The sequence below is a fragment of the Blennius ocellaris genome, assembly GCF_963422515.1.
Source record: "Blennius ocellaris genome assembly, chromosome: 15".
In the NCBI taxonomy this organism is placed as follows: domain Eukaryota; kingdom Metazoa; phylum Chordata; class Actinopteri; order Blenniiformes; family Blenniidae; genus Blennius; species Blennius ocellaris.
In genome coordinates, this window is record NC_137664.1 from 10718975 (window position 1) to 10741166 (window position 22192).

The following is a 22192-nucleotide window of genomic DNA, read 5'->3' on the forward strand; positions in this document are numbered from 1 at the left end:
GACACACTTGTATTCACACCTATAAGGGCACTTTATTGTCAGTCGATATCCGACTGGCCCAGGTTGGAATCCCATGTTGAATTTAAAGACTACAACAGTTATTCCTAAAAAAAAAAAAAAAAAAAATTGGTGATGGACATGTTATTTATTAACAATGAAACTATAGGTTACAAAGTAATAATGTACACATAGCACATAATCTGCAAATAAATGAAAATACAAGTCCAAAGCAATTAGATTATGTAATGGGATACTTGTTAAATGTGATTGAATATTGGGGAAGTGATAGAAATAAATACATTAAAACTTCTTCCTTCTAATTGTCAGACATGTAGAATTATTGATATATATGTGGTTAAATTAAATATATATGATTGTAATGATGATCCCGGTTTCTGTAGATTCATGCAAAAACACACGCGCCACATGCGCGCACGCGCACCCACCCGCGGACCTGCACCAGCACCTTTCTGCCAGGATCCAGTGAACAGACGTCATCATGGTCCCCCTCGCTCACATCCTCGCGCTACAGCCACTAACAGTTAAAGTGCAGCCTCTGCACGCCCCCGCGCCATAACGAGGTCTCCTAATTCACTCAAGCTACGTCACCCGGTCGGTGAATATATCCGGTAGAAGTTGAGGTGTCTCGGGGCGGGAGTGGGGGGGGAAAAGAAAAAAAAAAGAAAGAAAGCTCCGGTACATCCACAGCTGCATGCTAACACGGTCGCTGTAATCCGCCTCCGGTCCCCGCTAACGGCTAAACCCGCACAGCTGTTGACCAACTCTCGGCGAGACGACCACCACCGCCCGCCGCAACCGACTCCCTCCGTTCCGTGTATCCCACCAGAGGGGCTCTCCCGGGCGGCCAACGACGCTCACAGGATGAACGAGCTGGTGAAGAGTTTGCCCTCCCCGACCCTTCCGGGGCTGCACCTGCCGTGTCTGGACGCCTACAAGGGCTGGCTCTTTAAATGGACCAACTACCTGAAGGGCTACCAGAGGCGCTGGTTCGTCCTCAGCAACGGCCTGCTGTCCTACTACAGGTAACACACACACACACACACACCTATTTCATATTAGAATGGAAAGTGACATTCCAGAATAGAAAAATCTAACTTTTCAATGAGCAACATGAATTGTCTGAGTCATGACTAGAAGCAGCAGCAGCAGCCACCACCCTCTTCCTCGACAAACTGCAGTTTCATACTTATTTAGTCTCTCTTTGTTTTCATTGTTCTTTTCTTTGTGACCTGAAATATAATTAGATATTAGTGGCCATTGTGTGACTTATAAAAGGCCTTGTGATGTCTCTGTGTGTCTTTGTTTGCTCAGCATATCAATTTATAGTCATGTTTTGTTTTCACTGTGGTCATTTGGCGATGCTTTGTAGTCATTCTGGTGCAATTAGTGTCCATTCTGGGTTATTTTCTATCTTTCTTGGTGGCTTTTTTATTTTTATTTATTTTAACTTTCTGGCTATGCAAAGTTTCTTGTGGCCATTTTCCCTTTGTTTGTGAACATTTTGAGTCTTTGTCACGCTTAATATTTTGTTTATAGACTGTCATCATATTATTTAATGCTTTTTGTGGGTCTTTTGTGTGCTTGCTATATATTATTGATCACGGCGTCTTAGTTTGTGGTAATTTTGTGTCTCACTGTTGATGTTTAATGTCTCATGTTTATATCATTCTGGCTTTTCGAATCTTTCATGTCACTTTAGGACAGTCTTGCTGGGACCATGTAATTGACTCATCCTTGCATAACAACATCCAATGAACAACATGTTTGCTGAAATACATTTATAAAGTTAGATTTCACACTGTCATACAGATCTTTAAACAAGTGTATAAGTTATTTCTTGTAGGATATGTGAAAAGAGGAGCCAGTAACTAAATTATTCAAACTAAACTGACAGCTAAATGTGTTTGGAAGTATGCTTTTAGTCCTTCAACATATAAAATGACCTTGCGTTGACTCTTTGTGTCATAAATAACTGTAATAGCACAAGAAAGGGGATGCAGACAGATGCAAGAAAATACTAATTTACTTTTTCTGTAGCTTCTCACAAGGCTGAGTAAGTTTGAACCTCTGCTGAAATAAATTATAGAATTGCAGAAGGTAGTCAGTCATGTGTAAACTACAGTAGGCTACTTCTACATAAAAAATACATTATAATCATGAATAAAATATTTATGAAAAGATCATAGATATTCTCTGTTGACAAAGAGAGAAAAAAAAACCTTTTCCTTCCACCTCTCAGGTTAGGTTGTCTAACTGATGTATTGGAATGCTATTTTAAAAAAACAAAGTATGTTAAAAAAATATAGCTGTTCCATTTTGTAAATGGAGCACATCAATATGGGACTGGGCGGCGAGGCTGCAACGTTTATCTTTCTTGTTCAGCTGTTGCACGCAAATGTAAATTCAGCTTTTTTTCTCTCTCTCTCTTCCTTTCTTTCCCCCAGGACTCAGGCAGAGATGGCGCACACTTGCCGGGGGACTATTCCCCTGGCGACGGCTCACATCGAGGTGGGCGACACCTGCCACATGGTGTTAACCAGCGAAGGCCGAAGCTACCACCTGAAGGCCACCTCCGAGGGGGAGTGTCAGCGGTGGGTGTCAGCTCTGCAGCAGGCCAAATCCAACGCCACCTTCCTCACGAATCACTCAGGTGAGCTCAATGTGGGTTTTTTTTTTTTTTTTCTTGTTCATGTCCTTATTCATGAATCCCCTGATGCAATCGAATAAACTGATTTCTTGTAAAGGGAAAAAAAAAATGGTGATAGTCAAACTAATTTTAGCTGCAACCTGAATGCAGCCAAGACCCACTTTACCTTCATGCGGAGCCTTTAGTGTTATATAAACTGTGGGACACACGATGGCAGTATGATTCAATATTCTCTAATAGGGGCTGAGGTGTTGATGGGGGGGGGGGCAAGGGTGTGAGCAAAGACAAAAAGGACAAAGCTGCATTTAATGATGCTGTAGTTAAATTATTCTACCAGCGACCAATCCGTTTGATACTCATTCTTCTTATCTCTGGACCTCACAATGTCATGTTGAAATAGACTGATGCTAAATGTTTTGAGGAGGGTGACTTTAAGAGATCCGGTTGTTTAGTCGTGTTTTTATGGATGCTTGTACGGATAAACCAGCAGCAAAGATGTGTAGTCTCTCTCTCTCTCTCTCTCTCTCTCTCTCTCTCTCTCTCTCTCCCTCCCACTCTGTCTGCTTTCTCCCTCCCTGTCTCCTTCAGTATGACGACAGCGAATGCTGAATGAAATGACCTTCCTTTAGGCTCCTCCTACCTGTTCTGGTAGCAGAAGCGGTTAAAAGAAAAAGAAGAAAAAAAGAAAACGAGAGAAAAGGAGGGTGTGAGGATTTTCATTGAAAATATTTTTTCACGGTGCACTCTGTGAACAATAGGGAGACACGAGGGCAGCCTTTTCAGTCATTGTCACCTCGTAAGTACCACGTTTCTTTATTATCCCTGACCGCACGATGAAGAAGTGGGGCAGAATGCTGTGTGTTTGCATTCGTGCTTTGATTGCATATGTTTGTTTGTATTGGCGGCCAAGTGTGTCTGTTTGGAGTTAAGCAAGTTGACCAATTTTAGATTTGTTACAAAATGTAGATTGGTAGTATTTCAAAAGTGACAGAAAAAAAACCCCAGAACAGTAACAAATAATCCTACTTTTTTGGGGGGAGGGTTGTTAAATATAGCTGATCAAGGTGTGTATTTGTAAGCTGGTTAAGAGGAGTGCACCTGCAGACTGATATATAAGGGGGTTTATGTTGCATCTCACCGGAGATGTTTTGCCTTTTTTTTTATAACGATTGTAGATGAAATACTAACCAGTGTTTAAAGATTTTTGTCCAGAGTTTGTGTGTGTGTGTGTGTGTATGTTTCTGATGAATCCTGCAATACAGAAGTTGTATTCACAGTAGTCATGATCTGCACGTTCCGGGTGTTATTTATTTCCCTCACAGAGACTAAATCTGTCTGTTTTTATGTCTGGTCTCACACAATGTGAGCAGCTTGTGGTGATGTGTGTGATTTTTTATGCTTGGGTGATTACTGACGCAAATCTTTGTGTGTTTTGCTGATGTGTGTGATGTGATTATAGATTATCCCGGCATGAGCTTTTTTGCTCCTGGGCTCAGTAGCGGGGGTATATTAATTGGCTAAAAGTGGATTAGAGCAGCAGTAATTAAGTGGATGTTGCAGGAGTCTACACATGCCCCTGGACTGGTTATGTAGTTATACTCTGAAGAGATATTTTGAAGGCACATAGGTAATTGATTAAAAAGGGATGAGACAATGTTTAACTGTGGTGTAGCCAGCTCTCATCCGATCACAGCCAGATCGTAAACGCTCTGTGTGTGTGTGTTGCCGTGGCTCGTAGTACATCCCCTGATCGTCAGCCCCCAATTCCTCTCTTCCCACACCGTGTCCATACTGATGGCCGCCAATATCACCTGTGGGTGTGTTTCTTCTATGATTCAGTGATGAGTCACCGATTGGTCTCAATCTCTCCAGCGTCCTGTGTGACAAATAACCCATCAGTGAGCAGACCACCAGAAAAGTGTTCTTTGGCCCTGTGTTGTCCATCTATCATTCCAAAGATGAGTGTAAATGAGTCTATGTAAACATGCTGCATGGCAGATGGCTCCAGATCTCGGTTTCATAATCTCACGTCTTGACACCTTGAGCACCAGAAGTCAAGAGAGATGCTTCTCTGTCTGCTATAATGTGGGTCATGGAACCATTGCAGAAGCTTGAAGGATATTTTTTCTTTTTTTTTTTTCTTTCACCCTCTCATTTTTTAATCTTCCCCTGCAGAGACTTTGTTAATCCAGTTCGACCTGGTTTGTTTTTGTTTCTTTTCCTCTCTGACGGAGTGTAGTAATTTGCCTCCACACTCTGGTACTCCAAGGCAATGCTATGCTGGCCTAGATTCAGTCAAAGTGCTTCAGAGTTTTTTTTTCAGTTTCTCACACACACACACACACGCAAACACGCAATGTTTCTTTCAGCAGACAAAGAATGCTTTGACCTAGAAAAGTTTAATTACATAGGATGAAGGCAGCGACCTGCATTTTAAATCTGGATTATTTGTTGTTTAGTAGTCTATGACTGCAGATTTGTATCTTTTTTTAATTATTATTCCAAGAGGCCTTGTTTGGCGCTCTGTTAACTCTTTCCAGCCACGCAGACTTTTTTGTAGGTGGAGAAAGTATCATCGAAAATGTAATTAAATAGCCAACGATGCTTTGGAGAGTTTGGAGAGTTGTAAAACTGCAAACGTGTCAAACGGTAAGAACGTAAGACTCTGACCCAGATTGGATGTATTTGTTGAATTTTGTGTACCTAAATAAAAGTGGAGAATGTAGAGGGGCAACATCAACGCTTTAACTGAATCAAGAGTGATACCTAGTAATCAATCAATCAGTTTCCCTGCTCTCTTCTGAAACTCTCTATGACTGATGGCTCAGCTCATGCCAGCAAAGGGTTGAGAGAGAGAGAGAGAGAGAGAGACAGAGAGACAGCGGAGAGAGAGAGAGAGGGGTAGTGCGTCATCTTTTTTTTTCTGCCTCTTCCTCTAAAAATAGCCTTGCCTCCTGATTGCACAGGCCTACGTTTCCAGGGCAACGGTGTTCATTCACAGCTTCCCAGTCTTGTAGAGGAAAGGCTTGTGAAGGATCAGGGCGTGAGGTGTTATTATCCTCCGCCATCCGTTCCCCATTAACGCCCTGCCAGCACGTCCCCACCTGAATTTACAGATCGGAAAGTGTACGTTTCCATCGGTCTCATGATGACACATTAATCTCATGTTATTGTTTACTAAAGTTAATACTTGAACTAACATAAACAGCAACGACATAATAGCCTGTAATTATACCCTGTTATCTCTCTCTCTCTCTCTCTCTCTCTCGCTCTCTCTCTATAAAGATGACTCAGGGGATGAGGCTCCTGTACCCCAGGAGGATCGAGCCCTGACACAGGGGGTTCTCAAGACCCTGGCCAGCAAGCTCGATGACCTGAGCACCTGTAATGAGCTGATTGGAAAGCACGGGGCCGCCCTGCAGCGCTCCCTCAGTGAACTCGAGGATTTGCGAGGACCCACCGACAGCACAGACAAAGTGAAAGCTGTCAATGAGCGAGCCACCCTCTTCCGCATCACGTCCAATGCTATGATCAATGTGAGTTCTTTTGATCCAAGCTTCCAACGCGGCTTCGCCGCTCGAAAGTCATCGACCATTTCCAACGTCTCTACGAGGGAACGTTGCTGAGGGGGAGCTGCCTGCGTCCGCTCACATGTCCTCTATTCACACCTTCAGGCCTGTCGTGACTTTCTGGATGTGGCAGAATCTCACAGCCGGAGGTGGCAAAAGGCCCTGCAGCATGAGAGAGAGCAGCGTCACCATTTGGAGGAGACCATCGAACAGTTGGCCAAACAGCACAACAGCTTAGAGAGAGCCTGGAGGGAGAATCCCACCTCATATCCAGGTGAGAAATGTCACTTTCTTTGTCTCCTCCACAGCTTGGCGCCTCTCTGTGTAGCGTCAGTGTCACAGTATAGCAGTATTGCCCTCTGTTGGTCATCAGCAGTGCTGCACTTGCTCTTCTATCAGCAATTGCATTGTATATGCACATAAATAGACAGAGCAATCACAAATGCTAGACATTCATGAGTAGTTCAGTAAACTACCTATTGGTGACAAGCATACAATTGTCTTTACTGATTTTAACACCACAGTTCGACGTCAGTGAAGCTTATTTCCCACTGAATGTTATATTTATGTCAAGTAACTGTTGACCTGTTTTGTTTTTCTTGAAATAGGTGTGGAGCAGTCTCAGGGAGGGGATGCCAGTGACGAGAATGATGATGCCGAGTTCTTCGATGCCATGGAGGACTCTCCTGCATTCATAACAGTGACTGCGACTGGCAACGTACAGCACAAGTCAGTGAAGACTTCCCGTTGGACATTCATCCCGACATAAAGCCAAAAAAAACCCCAAAACTAACATTTCTTTCTGTCAGGCGCTCAGGGAGTAACCAGAGTATGATGAGTGGAATCATGCCCAATGATTGGACTCACAATGAGAATGTACGTCCCACGCATACTAAGAAAATGCATTAACATCATGTCATTGTGTAGATAAATGAAATGAAACTCCATGTCTTGTTGCGTCTCTTTGCAGGATTCAGGCACAAACCACATACAGCTACGCCGAACGAGGCGCAGCCGCATTCCAGACAAGCCAAATTACTCCCTTAATCTGTGGAGCATCATGAAAAACTGTATTGGCAAAGACCTGTCCAAGATACCCATGCCTGTAAGTTAAAAAAAAACCAAAGGGTACTCTTCCCAAACGAACATAGATTAGTCAATGTTTTGTTGATTCTCAAATGCGCAATTGCAGGTTAACTTCAATGAGCCACTGTCGATGCTGCAACGTCTGTCGGAGGATCTGGAGTACAGCGAGCTTCTGGACCGGGCGGCTCAGTGCGACTCGTCCTTGGAGCAGATGTGCCTGGTGGCAGCCTTCTCCGTCTCCTCCTACTCCACAACGGTCCACCGCACGGCGAAGCCCTTCAACCCTCTGCTGGGCGAGACTTATGAGCTCGATCGACTGGAGGAGTATGGCTATCGCTCCATCTCTGAGCAGGCATGTCAAAAAAAAAACACATATTTCTCATATTGTTTACATAAGACAAAGATGCCTTGTTCTATTTTTTTTGTTACTTGCCCCTCACTGACACCAGCTGATACGCTTCCCTCTCAGGTCAGTCATCATCCGCCAGCTGCTGCCCACCACGTGACGTCGAGGCGAGGATGGACCCTGTGGCAGCACATCACGATTGACAGCAAGTTCCGTGGGAAATATATATCTGTCATGCCATTAGGTGAGCAGCAGTGACCCAGGAGCTTTTCTCGGTGCTGTCCAAAGCTGACAGTCAGTATACATGAACAGCAATGCCACACGGGGCCAGATCTGGTCTGTAAAAACGAATGTGTGGGTGGTGTTTGTCGCTCTTCCCATAGGAAACATCCACCTACAGTTCCACTCAAGTGGGAACCGCTATGTGTGGAGCAAAGTCACATCCACGGTGCACAATATTATCGTGGGAAAGCTTTGGATTGACCAGGTGTGTGCATGCTGAGTGCTGTTTATGTCAGTATTATCACTTCATTAGAGAGAAAATTTAATAAAACTCACTTGTGTCCTGCGGTCACATGTAAAGGTAACTTATAATGAATTACTCTAAAAGGTTGAGACGTAAGAGACACAACATAAAATGTTCACTGTCGAAAATCACTTATATTAAACACACACACGTAAATGAATAAGTTATCACGTTTGGTTATCTTATTCAACTCGAACATTTGAGTCTCGTTTGTTTCCTTCCTGTCTTTCTGCTTGCTGCCTGCAGTCGGGGGACATTGACATTGTAAACAACACGACCAAAGACACCTGCCGTCTCAAATTCTCCCCCTACAGCTACTTCTCCAGAGACGTTCCGCGTAAAGTAAGTCTGTTTCCATTTAACAGCAGACTTCTGGCCTTACCATCAGCTTGTTTTGTTTTTGTTTTTTAACACTCTCCTGAGTGCTAAAAGTGTCACTCGAGTTCCCAATAACCTCTAACATATGTTAAGTTTGATCCTCCTTGAGAAGAAAAATCTTGCATCTTCAGAGCTTAACAGTGATCATAGTCCAAGAAAGATCTGTTTCCTGATTAATGTTTATGTTGCGATGACCATGTCCTTCACAGTCAATGAGTCATCAGCTGAGACCATCATATGGTCTAACACCATGAATTGGAAAAAAAAAAAAAAAAGACCCCCATGCGAACGGACGACTCTGCCGTGAATATATCAGAGTGGGTCTGTAACTGATCTCATCCTGTGTGTCGGTGCCTCTGGTGTTCAGGTGACCGGGGTGGTGGAGGACAGAGAGGGCACAGCCCGCTACATCCTGTCGGGGACGTGGGACGACAAGATGGAGAGCGCTAAAGTCGTGGACAGCAGCCAAGGCTGCGGTGGCTCCGAGGGAAAGCAAAAGACCGTGTATCAGACTCTGCAGCCCAAACTGCTTTGGAAGAAATACCCTCTCCCGTACGTTTTTGGCACGTCGGGACCTATCTCTCCCAACATCTCAGTGACCGAACGTGTCATTTCAACCTCCTCACCTTTTGTGATGATCGTATTGTCTTTCCCCTCCGTCTGACTCTGTCTAAATGAGCTGTCCGTTCTACCTGTCCCTCCCCAGAGACAATGCAGAGAACATGCACTTTTTCTCCTCCCTGGCTCTCACCTTGAACGAGCCGGAAGAGGGCGTGGCGCCCACGGACAGCCGTCTCCGTCCCGACCAGCGGCTGATGGAGGCCGGCCTATGGGACGAAGCAAACGGCCAAAAGCAGCGACTGGAGGAGTGTCAGAGACTGGAGCGCAAAAGAAGGGAGGCGCAAGCCAATCAGGCTCTGGAGGAGGGTGAGTACAAATATCAAGACAAACAGCGGTGACAGCGACCCTCACTTCATTACTTATACATTTTCAAATTACTGTTTACCCTTTTTAATGGCACAAAACTTCAAAACATACAAATAATACATACAGGGAAAGCAGAGTAAGTTGGTTTAGAGGTGGAGTGTGTGTTATTTGGGTCATAGTGATAATAAAATCTCAGCAGACTGAACATTACTCAATCGTTTTCACTGTAGCCTTGAATTAAAACTCATATAGAATTATATACAATAGAGCATTTCTTCACGTTGAGAAAAACTACTATCGGCAGAAGAAGATAGAAAAATAGATTAATTCAAGTTGCTCAGTCTGACTGAGTGGCCAATCGTTGTTTTTGTGTCGCTTATACACTTGAATCTATTGGCAAAGCACCTCAAAAAAATTGTTTTTTGTTATTAGATTTCCATTTTTGTGTGGAATTTTCTGTAGTTTTTTTCTGTTGTTTTGAATTCTCATGAAAAAAAAACCCCCACAACATTTCTCTTATTCCATTCATGCTCCCAAGTCAGAAACTGCTCATGGTTTCCACATCATATATAGTTTAATAATAATGTTGTCGTGGGGAATCGATGATACCTTCTGGTTGATTTTGCACCCGACATATTAAACTGTTCCATTGGCTCTACTTTTGTGTAATAGTATTTGTAATTCTAAATTAAGAACACTTTTTTTTCAGCTAAAGATTTCAATTTCGATGACTCAAAACTTTTAGTTTATCGCATCCTCCTTCAACTTGGCTCGTAAGTTTCGATGAATAGATTGTATTTATTCATGATTTGTTACGCTTACTTATCGGTTCTTCATAAATGTGGTGACGTTGTGTTTGGGTCCCAGAAATGTAGACGTGGCAGTGACTTTTTTTTTTCGATTACACTGTCTGACATTTCGATTCTGTTCCACAAGGGCAAGATTTTGAAGGATACCAGCCACTGTGGTTTGAGAAGAGGACAGACGACACAACGGGAGAAAGAACCTACGTCTACAAAGGTGGCTACTGGGAGGCCAAAGAAAGACAAGACTGGAGTCAGTGTCCAGAGATCTTCTAGGACAAAATGTCGCTCACTCCAACGCACTCGGAATCGCGGATCCTCGTTTTAGCACGTGTGTGTGTGTGTGAGCCAAGAAATGCAAACGCAAAAAACTCCTCCTTTCACTCTCTCGTTTCAACGCTTCTGCTCTAATATACCCGTGTTTCCTGAACGCATGGCCTTCAGTTTGGAGAGGAGAAAACGGATTTATGAGACTGTAAAGAATCCCTGCGTGCTTGTGGGTGTGAGTGGGTATGTGTGTGTGTGTGTGTGTGTGTGAAAGCATTGCAGGAAAGTGTGTTACTGTACACTGAAACACACTTCGCCAGTGTGAAGGCTGATAACTTGGGAGGCAAGGAGTGCGATGTATATCTTGGGGAAAATGTTTTGAATGTCTTGTTCTCCATGAAGCTGGGACAATGAGTTCCTTGCAGGGCTTTTGCAGAGACAGCGGGTGTGAAGAGACACACACACACACACACGGGCTCGGAAGCCTTTCTTCTGTGCAAAAATGCTTTCTCAGCAAAACTTTACCTATCGATCTCCCCTGATACCTGGGCATTTTTTTTTTTTTTTTTACTCTTTTTTTTTTCCTAACGAAATGCACAAACTATGTTTAGTGTTTAGACAACTGTTTAGTGTCTGACCAACACAAGGCCATGAAAACTGAAGTACATGTGGATCTCTTCGGATGAACAACTTGAGTTGTTTGACAGGTAATCATTCCTTCTCCCAGAACTTTGATGTTATCTCTGGTTTTTTTGATTAAAGGTGTACTTCACCAGCTTTACACAATTATATCAGTTCACAAGTATCAAAGCACAACACACCCTGTGAACACTCTCGTATATTGTGTTCACTTTCCCGTGAGAAATGTTGAGTAATCTCAGAGTGGAGCGGACAGGCTTTGCAAGTTAATGGAGGTTCTGGGCAACTCTTGTCACACTGCCGAGATGCATTATGGGAAATGTAGGAAGCAGCCTTTTTAAAGGATGACCTATAGCAGGATCTAAACATCAGGAGATTGCTGCTTCTGTTCAATTTGGTTGTTTTTTTTGGTTTTTTTCATTCAGTAATAATTATGAAAGGTTTTTGTGATCGTCACAAAACTTTGCAAAAGGTCAGAAGTCCATGTGGCGACTGGAATACCGTCTCAGATATCCACTTCCACCGAAGCATAAATCTGGGATTGCCCTCGACAAGGGAATATATTGGTGCTCGATGGTCATTTTTAGCCTTAATTATGTAATGATAGCTAATTCCCAAGTTAGTACTACATCAAAATGAGGGATTTTGTACAGATTATAGCAATCTGGCAGGCATTTACTCAGAGAGTGTATAATTTGGTATGAAGTTTTTGTAATAACTTTACTCAGCATTTCAGGGTTTATCGTCTTGATAAGTAGCAACGAGTTGTTTCCCACAATCAAAACTGTCACAAATGGTTAGCTTTAGTAAGGTACATCATTATTAAAAATGGTCATTTTGTTGTGTGTATATATATCTATTCTGGCATTCGGCAATAACACTGCACAAGTTGTTTGTTTCAACCAAAACTTTGGCTCAGACCATTCGGACATTTCATGAATGATATTCATGGGAATTTATAACCATTTGCTAATTACCAGGAAATAGTCAAGGGAAGGCTTAACGACACACTTGCTAAGGGTTTTGTTTTCAAGTGAGCACTTATGTACAATAGTAGTAAATACGTAGACTCTATAACCAATAATAACCTGGAGGGTTGTTTTTTTTATTAATAGCTTACTGTGGTACAACCAGGCATGAAGCACATGTAAGACTGCCTGGTTGGTTTCTGGCTTGTACATAGCAAGATTATTATTATTAGAGATAGATTTATTTCATTCACACTCACTGCAAATAAAAAATGTCGTTTCACATTACTTGAATATTCAAAGTGAATCTCTGTTTGTGTATATAATTCTAATTGAGTCAAGACTATATACCAGTTCATAACATGTTGGGAAAAGTAAATTGTGGATTTAAGCTTGAGAGATACAATATATTATATCTATGATACTAATAAGATGTTCAAATCAAGCACAATTTTGTGCTTGCCTATTAATACATACCACATAACTCAACGGTTTTCATAGCAAAATATAGCTATGCATGGTTTTAAAGTGCGCGTGCACTTCTGTAGTGAGAAGCCTCATCACCTAGCTACTTGTGTGTGAGTTCTTACTGACACATGATGTGAATTCACCTTTTGTGCCCAATTACCTCAGAAATTTTACATTTTTGAGCTGAAATAAATATATGAAGCAGACATTGTGTTGTGTTTTACTGTTTAAGCTGTGCAATTGCCACAGAGAATGTAAAATGAAACCTGACAGAAATGACAATACAAAACAAACACCGATTTGACCCATTCAAATATCAAATTGTGCAGCTTTTTCAGGACATTTCTGATTTGTGGTATGTTTTTTTTTATTTTAACCATTTCCGAATAAATCACAAAAAAAATACTGAAAAATGTCCCATACAAAACGGATGATCAACATCTGCTGCCCTGGAGACTCAGGGGTGTCTCCATCAGCTTTGTCAGCGTTACAGTTCAGCTTTATTCAGCTTCAGCATTCACAAATGTGGGCTGTTCTGGAAATGCAAACCTCTCTTTGATCATTAGCTTGCCCATCATAAGCAAAATGAAAGAAGAAATACATTAACCAAACTATTAAAGTAGTTCCACTTAACCTCCTGAATATTAAACATTTAATAAAATTCTCTAAACACGCCACAAGGAGTTTGTTGAGGTGGTGGTGGTGGGGGCTTTTCTCCGTGCGCTCTGCCCCGAGGCTGGCTGCGTACCTACGTCCGCCCGTGCGTAAAGGTCGCCAGCTCCGTGCAGTTCACGCGCGGCGTCGCCCTTTATATAAACTGTCGTGTGCCTCCGGACCGCGTTCCCCTCTCGGCTGGCAGCGGCGGCGATCCACTGACGGAGGCTTCAGGGATGCGACCAGTGCTCAGAGGACAAGGTAGATAAACAACACCATCTAAGTCAACTTGTGGCGACACGTCGGGGAGGCGTGTGTCGGCGCGCGCTGGGAAGATGACACCCGTCCACACACACACACACGGTTTGTTTTTGTTTTGAAGCTAACCAGCGCTACCTGGATGCTAACAGCTACGCGTCAGCTAGCGCCGAAAACACGGGGGCTTGCGCGGTGTTGCGTGACAACGGCTCCACCACCACGCGGGGGTCACCGAATTAAACCTTCATCCAAAAATAATGGCCGCGGGTGTCAGTGGTGTAACGACGTGTTTTGGTTGCGAGCGAATTGAAGCCGTCACTACGCGTTCGGATGGCAGGGCTTCCCTCCGCTTCACCGCTCAGTCACAAGACCTCCCGGTGAAGTCAGCAGCTATATAAAGCACAGAATGGAGTGGGGAAACTCAGCAGCTGCCTGTGTCGTAGGCTTTTTTTTTTTTTTTTTTTATTATTATTGTTTTTGATCATATTTGGTTACAAGCACGTCCAGTACCCAAAAGTTCCGCTGCTTTTGGTGCATCACACCTACTCGTCCCCGTCAGTCCATTGCTGCATGTCGGATAAAAACCAATCGTGAAGAAGGCGCGTACATTTTTTTTTTCTTCCCTTCTCTATTATTTGTCTGGCCCGCCCTGAACAGATCTGCTCTCTCCTCCTTCCTCGCCTCCGCCTGTCTCCCTCCTGCACTCCCACCATGTGTCATTTCAGTCAGGGGCTCGTTACACAACCGGGCAAAATAGGAACACGTGTCTACAGGCGGCGCTGAGAACACAACAAAAGCCCCTGCAGATGGGGCAGCAAGCAGCTCGCCCAGGCTCTTAAGACTTTTTCTTAAAGTTTTCATTCTGGAGATGAGCGTTTTGGACTCAACATGTGCTTCCCTTCCAGAGAGGGCCATGACAAGAAGAATATGATCAGCGCCGATGGCTTCTCCAAATGCGTGGCGACCCTGCGAGAGACTGGCAGGAGGAGACCCCCTGCCGAGATGCTCCATCTGCTGTCTGCTGTCATCGTGTGGCTGGTGACCGGCACCACCATCTCCAGCCTCAACAAATGGATTTTCGCCGTGTACAACTTCAGGTACCCGCTGCTGCTGTCGGCATTGCACATGCTGACGGCCATCGTGGTGGACTACGGGCTGATCAAGCTGCGGGTGGTCCGGCACAGGGGGGCGGGAGAGCAGGACCTGACCCCCAGCGCCAAGTGTAAGGTGTTCCTGTTGAGTCTGACCTTCTGTGCCAGCATCGCCTTCGGGAACATGGGTCTGAACTATGTCCAGCTGTCCTTTGCACAAATGATCTACACCACGACGCCGCTCTTCACTCTGGCCATCTCCACGCTCATCCTTGGGAAGCAGCACCACATCCTGAAATACACCGCCATGATGCCCATCTGCTTGGGGGCGTCTTTCAGCATCATGGGAGAGGTGCAGTTCGACCAGACCGGCTGCTTCTTTGTGTTTGCAGCGACCATGCTGAGAGGCGTCAAGTCCATTCAACAGAGTGAGTACATGCTCTTTATCAGTCTTTTTCAGTGTTTTTCCTCTTTGTTTGCTTTTTTTTCTGCTTCAGGAATGGGTTCTTCTGTGAGCTGCAACATTTACTCCCATGTCACGCGGCTGACATCAGCAAACGCGTCTGTGTTTTCCGTCCCAGACACCGCAGCAGCTTCTGGTGCTGGAAGTTTTTAGACCGTTTGGTGATTCACTCCTCCGCTCAGTGACACACCCTCAAATTACGGTGGAATGACACACTGGCATATTTTATGTTGCCAAGACAACATAATAAAAACAAAATCAAATCAAAACTGCGGAACTATTCAATTGGTCCTCATAACATCATCTTCATTTTTGTCCAGTACCTTGTCATTTGGCATAAATGTACTTTTTCCCAGGCATTTTTAGTTATTTAAAAGTAAAGTGGCACTGTTTATCACTGGCGTACAAAACAAGCGCAGTAAGGTCATTCTGGTCAACACTTTACTTTAGTTTTTGTTTACAAGAAAGAATGATCTCAATTTCTAACAATTTTGCTTTCTAAATAAACACATTGTTACCAAATAAATTGTGATTGAGCAGGTGTTGGGTGTTTTTCAGTTATGTGTTGTTTTCCAGTTAGTCTGTTGTTCAAGGAAAACATCATAGTCAGTGACTTAAGTTCAAAAATGATTTCATAAATGATAATCATTTTTTTTCTGTCTTAGTTATTGTTAACTAATAACTCAGCTATTCACTCCGTTTTTAGATTATTATAATAAATGAAATCTAATGACCGTGATCATATGTTTGTGTTATTACATGTAAACAGTTTTAACAGTGTTCAAAAAGTTAGGCAACAATAATCAGTTTCCAAATTCAACCCATAACCATTTTCGATTTCATTTTATACATCCTCAAAAGAGGAGAGGAAAAAAAAAAAAAAAGATCAAATGTCCCCTGATCACTTTTTTCGTGTGCTTAAGCCAAGAGTCGCCGGTCTAAATAAAAGCAGCATCTTTAATACTTTCCCCAGTAAATACTGTGAGTCTCTGCACCCGGCTGCAGTTTTAAGTTAACGTCTGGGAAAAGAAGAAACTCTGTCATGTCATGTGAGCTGACTTAGTACATGTTCCCACTGTATCTCCATTATCTCATGTTCTGTGCTTTCACTAATACATTTTTTTTTTTTTTTGCATGAATTACTTTAAAGCTGTTTTTTTTTTCTTCCTGAAAACCGATTGGAACACAGAGGAGTGATTGTGTTCGCCAGATTAGGCTGCTTAACATTATTAGTCTCCATAACATGGTTTTGGTCAGTGGAGGTTTTGAAAAAAAAAAAAAGGAAAGTGGTGCGTTTCTAAAAATATATAGAGGCTCGCGCTTTAATTTAGTTGCGTAACTCGGGGTCATATATTAGGGATTGCTCAGAGGAATGCAATGTTGCTTACTTTGTTCCTGGGTGAGCACCGCAGGGCTCGTGACCACGGAGGTGATCCGTTTAAATCCCGGCGACAGACTTTACAAGTTTGCCGAAGAGTTTACAAACCCTGGCTTTGACCTTTTTGGCAAATAAACATGTAAGAAGGGAAGTTATGACTTGGAGTCAAATCTATAAACCAGCAAATAAAGGCTGCTGGACATTACTTATTTTTAAATCGCCGCTAAATCTTTATGTTCCGGGGATGTCGTCTCGAGTTTCAGAGAAGCTATATTTAGCGTTTCTCTCGTGTTATGATTTTGTTTTTCTCGGTTAACCTTTAAAAGAGCACAACAGGTGTAAACGGCACGTTTTGGCAAATGGTGCAAGGTCTTCTATGGTGCTTTAAAAAAAAAACTAAAAAAAAACTGCAGCAGCCTTAATACAAGTCGAATAATCAGTCAAAATCTAACAGTCACACATCAGTGGTTATGGCTGCTGTGCAAGCTGCTCCATGCCGTCGGGGGGAAAAACTACGGAAAGTAGTTTCAGTTTCACCAACAATATAGATGTAATGTCATTTGAGTGCTCGGTGATCGTTCTCTGCATGGTGTTCGGACCGTAAGGGCACGTCTGGAGTGACTTCCGTGGCCCGTGGAAGCAAGTTTGAACCCCTTAAACTCCCAACCAGAGATAATTGGTTTCACGGGTTGCCGGGTTATCAAACTTCCTTAATGTTGCCTTTCCGCTCCAGGCGCTATCACAGAGACGGTTTGGGGTCTGACGAGGGCAACGCGACAGGTGTGCTCATGTGCAATCCGCAGAAATATTTAAAAGGTTGTTGATTCCTTTTCAAGAGTTTCGAGCTTATCTAACCATCATCACAAGTCGTGGCTTGTCGTCCATCAGGAAAGAGTCTGTATGACCGAACACAAACATCTACTGGCACGTTCAGTAAACCAAAAGAGCAGCATTTTGTATTTTATGGTTCAGCCTGCAGGACATTAAATGGCTTGTGCTGACATAAAGAAGTCATTCTCTTCTACAGGGATTCATGTCTGTAGTTGTGTGGGAAGAAGAAGAAAAAAAAAAAAGTCCATAATCCATCTTCACACACAAATATTTGCATGTGATCCTCTTTCAACAGGGATTTTCAGTCATCAATGCTTTCCATATGTATTGATCAGTATCTCATACATACCCCGCTGCGGCTCACGGGTCAAGCTATAGGATGCGTTTTCTGGTTTTAATTTGAAATTCTCTCCAGTGTCTGCATGCCGGCTTCTACGTGTTCTTCTATGTTTTGCTCCTGTCACGCGGCCCCGGTGCATCAACAAAACACGCAGAGCAACAACAATAATTTCCTCTCCGACATCGCTGAGATTCCCTGCATCTTTGTCCAGTTTTGAATCCGCCTCAAGAATTCCTGTGTTTCTTCAGGTCGTTTTAGTTCAGAGGTTGCAGGGAACACTTTTTCTGCACCCACTACGAGTCAATGTGGTTGCTGCTCTTACATAATCTCCACAGTTTGCGCGGGTACATTTATTTATTTTAGTTTAAAGGTCGGTGGTCGCAGGTACGGAAATCAAACTTCACGTTCTGCTTATAATCTGCCCGCATCTCTTCGTTTGTTCAGGCATCTTGCTTCAAGAGGAGAAGATCAACTCGGTCTTCTTGCTCTACCTGATGTCCATTCCGAGCTTTTGCATCCTGGCCGTGGCCGCCCTGGCCTTGGAGAACTGGGCCATGCTGGAGTCGCCGTTGCACTACGACCGCCACCTGTGGGTCTTCATCCTGCTCAGCTGCCTGGGCTCCGTCATGTACAACCTGGCCAGCTGCTGCGTCATCACGCTCACCTCAGCCGTCACCCTGCACATCTTGGGCAACCTGAGCGTGGTGGGCAACCTGCTGCTGTCGCAGCTGCTCTTCGGCAGCGAGCTGTCCGCCCTCAGCTGCGCCGGCGCCGTGCTCACGCTCTCCGGCATGCTCATCTACCAGAACTCCGAGTTCATCGCCGGCTACCTGGACGCGCGGCGAGCCAAAGCAAAGGAGTCCGGACGGGGGGGGTTTCACCGTGCGAGCGGAGAAGACTCGGACACGGCGGATACGCCTAAAAGTACATGTCAGCGGCAAACTTTGGATGGGAAACGGGAAGATAAAATGGACTGAGGCGGGTGGAGGGGAGTTTGTTGAGCTCTTCGTGTCGTCAGGTGGTAGAGCAGCTGGAGTGTGACCTCATCAGGACAATGTCACTCATTGACTGACCCCCCCCCCCTTCCCCCCCATTGTGCCAATTGATGTCACACAAAATCCAGTCTGCAGAAAGGAAAAAAGGTTGCCTTCTATTTCATCTTTTCCCCCCCCGATTCATTTGTAAATCACTCGTATCTGTAACTTATAGCGATATATGCATGCATGAGCACACAGAACTGTTCGATACCTACTGAGGTGTCCACGCCGTCACTCATACGCCTCCACTGTGAAAACGTCCTCGCGTCCAGAGGGCTGTAAATTGACGTTTTGGGTGGCTGTCATGGACATTTATCTACTGCAGCGAGAGCCTCGTTTTTTTTAGGCGTAGAAAGGGGGGGGGGGGGGGGGGGGGGGCAGGTTTTTAAAGGCACCTTGCCTCCTGGTCTGTACGGGCACAATTTGAATTAAATCTATATTTATGGTACTGTTACACGACGACCACCCAGCCACCCCGTCGCAGTGAGGGACTGGGTGCTTTTGGCAGCTTTGATTTAATTTTTTTCGACGGTATGTACAGTAGGCATATTTGTTCTATCAAGAGTTTGTGCGTTGAGGCAGAAGTTACAATCATGCGATGAGATGTCCCGTTACCTACTGAAGCACATTTTCTTTTTCCACAAGGCACCACAGTGCCGTGTTTTTCAATTCTGTGTGGCTTCCCAACTCGCCGAAAGTCCTAGATTTTTGTTCTCATCCCCCAACCTGCAAAAGGCGGCCCCTGGAGAGACGGTCCAATTGTGGTCCTCGCGGCGTACCTCGAGTAATTGGGTTCACCAGATCTCTAAGGAGTGTCACTTCCTTTTAGCTTTCTTTTTCCCAGGCGCAGTGACAAGTTAAAAAAAGGGGGATTAATCGGGTTGTTTAAGATCTCTTTTATCCTCACCTTCTGTGACGGTGACGTTGTTTAAAAAAAAAAAAAAGTTGGCTCACCAGCTTGGCTTGAAAAACGTATTCCTGCTGGACAGTGTTCTATTTTTTTTTTTTTTTTTTTTTTTTTTTTTAGTATTACTAAAGAATTATATTAACATTATTTTATTTTATTTAAAAAAAAAAAAGAAAGGAAAGAGGAAAAAAAATAGAGATGATGTATCTGCTGCGAAATATTTATTATGTTGCAGGTCCATGTAGTCACTGGTGTGTGATGTTGTATAGCTATTGGTCTTAAAACGGCATGTATGAAATATTAGGTGCTGCCAGTCTCTTTTGAGAGAAAAGCACAAGCGTAATACTGCATGCTGCTCTTCCTCAGTCTAAAATTTTTGAGGGGGTGGGGGGAAAAAAATCATATTTGCAATCGGCAGCTAAACATGCAAACCCCTGCTGTGAGCGCTCCTTTCGGTAGTGCACCACCTGGAAATCAATAACAAAAGAAAAGGATGTAGTTATTAATGTCCGAGGAGCATAGCCGGATAGCCGTGGCCGGAATTTAGTGGCAGAAAACCAAAACGAAAGCCAACATAGATGTTGAGTATGTAGATTTACTGCCTCGCCGGTGAATAAAAGGTTCTACTGGATGCAGGAGTTTAGTCTTTTCCACCAACAAAATAAATCTATTGACTTTTCTAAAATAGACTAAAAGGAGGAGAATCTAGGAGCTGCAGCTTCTGAGTCACAGCCTGGTTTTAAGAGGCGGTTTGGGATCCTCGCTCTGCAAAACGACACACTAGATGCGGCCGCACGAAGTACGTGGAACGTTTTGCGTGTATCGACAAGACCGTCGGCAAGTTTCTCACAGCTGGTCCTATAACTTCCCATACACGCAACACGAGTGATTTAATGATCTTATCGGCTCATTTGGCTTTAGTTTTGTTGCATGTTGAAAGAATTGACTTCAAAAAGTACCGGTACTTTAAGCGGAACAAATTATGTTGAGTATGAAATCAACTAGAAAATAACTGAAAGTACACTTGTGGCTCAATGTTAAGCACCAGCATTGTGTAACAATTGTACAGAAGACCTGAACGCCTGCGTTTACATTGTATAAGTTAGTCGTTTTGTTCTCTTGGTCTTTGAGTCTCGGGCTCTTCCCTTTTTCTAAATAGGGGGTACGTTTTACTGCTTGTACTAGTACAGCATGCCAAATATTTTCTTTGAAGACCGATTTTCGGTTTGACTGATTCTGTCCGTAAACGTGGCCGTCGCTCGCGTAGTGCGAGGTCTTCACACGACACAACAACGTACGTCTTTTGATGTGTTTGTTTTTATCATCACACTCTGCCATAGAAGTCCCATCCGTCACGCGCGTACGTTTCCAGGGTGCCAATCACAGAATGAGCTTGTTTTTAATCGTCTCGTCGTCGCGCGCTTCATGATTTCACGGGAAATGGTTGACAAAGCATACGAGACGGATGTATTTGAGAATTTATCGTGTGCTTTTGGCTGGTTTGAATAGCTTACACGTGTAAGATGACGTAGAGCAGGACACTCCGTAGTCTTGATATTACCGAATACCTCAAGCGGGTCAATGGGATCTGCAGCGCGTGCAGAGGAAGAGGACTGAGGTCAAGCAGGTCTCCCAATAACGACAAGGAAGGTGCTGCATGAGGAGGATGGGTTTACTTTTTCAGTTATCAGAATAATCCTATCACAGATGTCAACATATTAAAAAAAAAAAAAAAAGATATGCTCTGGGTTTTTTTTTGTTTTTTTTAAATATATATATATATAATCAGTTAAACGCTACCTGTTTGGCTGCTTGTTATCACGTTGAGCAGATTACAAATCTGGAGATAAGCGACTGTTGCACTGACAGGGTACGATAACACTACCTTCAAAGCCTACGGTTCTTGTGTATATACTGGTTTTGATTGTTTTGCAAAGCTAGTGGGATGTAAATAGTTATTTTAATATATTTATGTATTTTATAGTCATATATGGCTGGTTGAATATTGACTGGTTTAAAGAAACAAAACATTTGCCTCATGCCTTATTTGGACATACTGTAGTTTGGGGGGGGGGGGGGGGGGGACTTTGAATGATGCAGGTGCTTTTGTTCGGGGGCAAATAGGTGGATAATTCACTGTTACATGACCTGCAGTTGCTTGAAACCGACAACCTGACACAATAAACTAACAAAACTGAACACCTCATTGCTGAGTCCCTTGTTTTTTTGTTTTTTTTCTTGGAGATATCAAACAAATTCAATGTTTTGTGCCGTACCAATGTCCGATTTGAATCTCACCGAGTCCTTTGTAGTAAACGCAAAACTAGATGAGCCCCTTGCAAATTACTAAATCAATTATGAGTAACATTACAGCCTCCGAATGCACAAAAGGGGGCATTACTTGAGTTTTACATATTTTATCGTTAAATTAGGAGGAGCGTGCAGCGGGGAAAGCTGAAACGGTAAGATTTTTAAAGCGTCTGGCACAGTAAATCCAAATCCCTCCCTTGGGACTCGACATAAAACAAAATCCTCCCAAACACACAGATGCACTTTTAACACTGGAGTCCATGAGAGAGCACTGTCAC

The 22192-nt window shown here is 43.6% G+C and overlaps 2 protein-coding genes across 3 annotated transcripts; both read left to right on the top strand.

Annotated features, from left to right (window-relative positions):
• Positions 1-882: 882 nt before the first annotated feature.
• On the top strand, positions 883-10579 carry osbp2a (oxysterol binding protein 2a; the record flags this gene model as incomplete). Its single annotated transcript, XM_080510119.1, has 14 exons — positions 883-1043; positions 2466-2671; positions 5954-6204; positions 6343-6511; positions 6846-6966; positions 7047-7113; positions 7208-7342; positions 7430-7675; positions 7793-7913; positions 8053-8156; positions 8442-8537; positions 8941-9125; positions 9280-9500; positions 10437-10579. 14 exons carry the CDS (start codon positions 883-885, stop codon positions 10577-10579), a joined length of 2226 nt encoding a protein of 741 aa, XP_080366245.1.
• A 2845-nt stretch (positions 10580-13424) lies between these two features.
• Positions 13425-21652, top strand: slc35e4 (solute carrier family 35 member E4). Of its 2 annotated transcripts, XM_080510121.1 has the most exons (3): positions 13425-13560; positions 14463-15076; positions 18105-21652. In XM_080510121.1, the coding sequence occupies exons 2-3, from the start codon at positions 14485-14487 to the stop codon at positions 18635-18637; spliced, it is 1125 nt and encodes a 374-aa protein (XP_080366247.1). In that variant the 5' UTR covers positions 13425-13560; positions 14463-14484; the 3' UTR covers positions 18638-21652. The 2 variants fall into 2 exon arrangements, with proteins under 2 accessions (XP_080366247.1, XP_080366246.1); XM_080510120.1 differs by lacking the exon at positions 13425-13560 and having other exon boundaries at positions 13579-15076.
• Positions 21653-22192: the final 540 nt, after the last annotated feature.

What these genes read in the sequence shown, in the direction of transcription:
- slc35e4 (XM_080510120.1), top strand. Translation starts at nt 14,446, where the DNA reads ATGTGCTTCCCTTCCAGAGAGGGCCATGACAAGAAGAATATGATCAGC. An exon ending in CGTCAAGTCCATTCAACAGA is followed by an intron (nt 15,077 to 18,104) that starts GTGAGTACATGC and finishes TCGTTTGTTCAG; the next exon opens with GCATCTTGCTTCAAGAGGAG.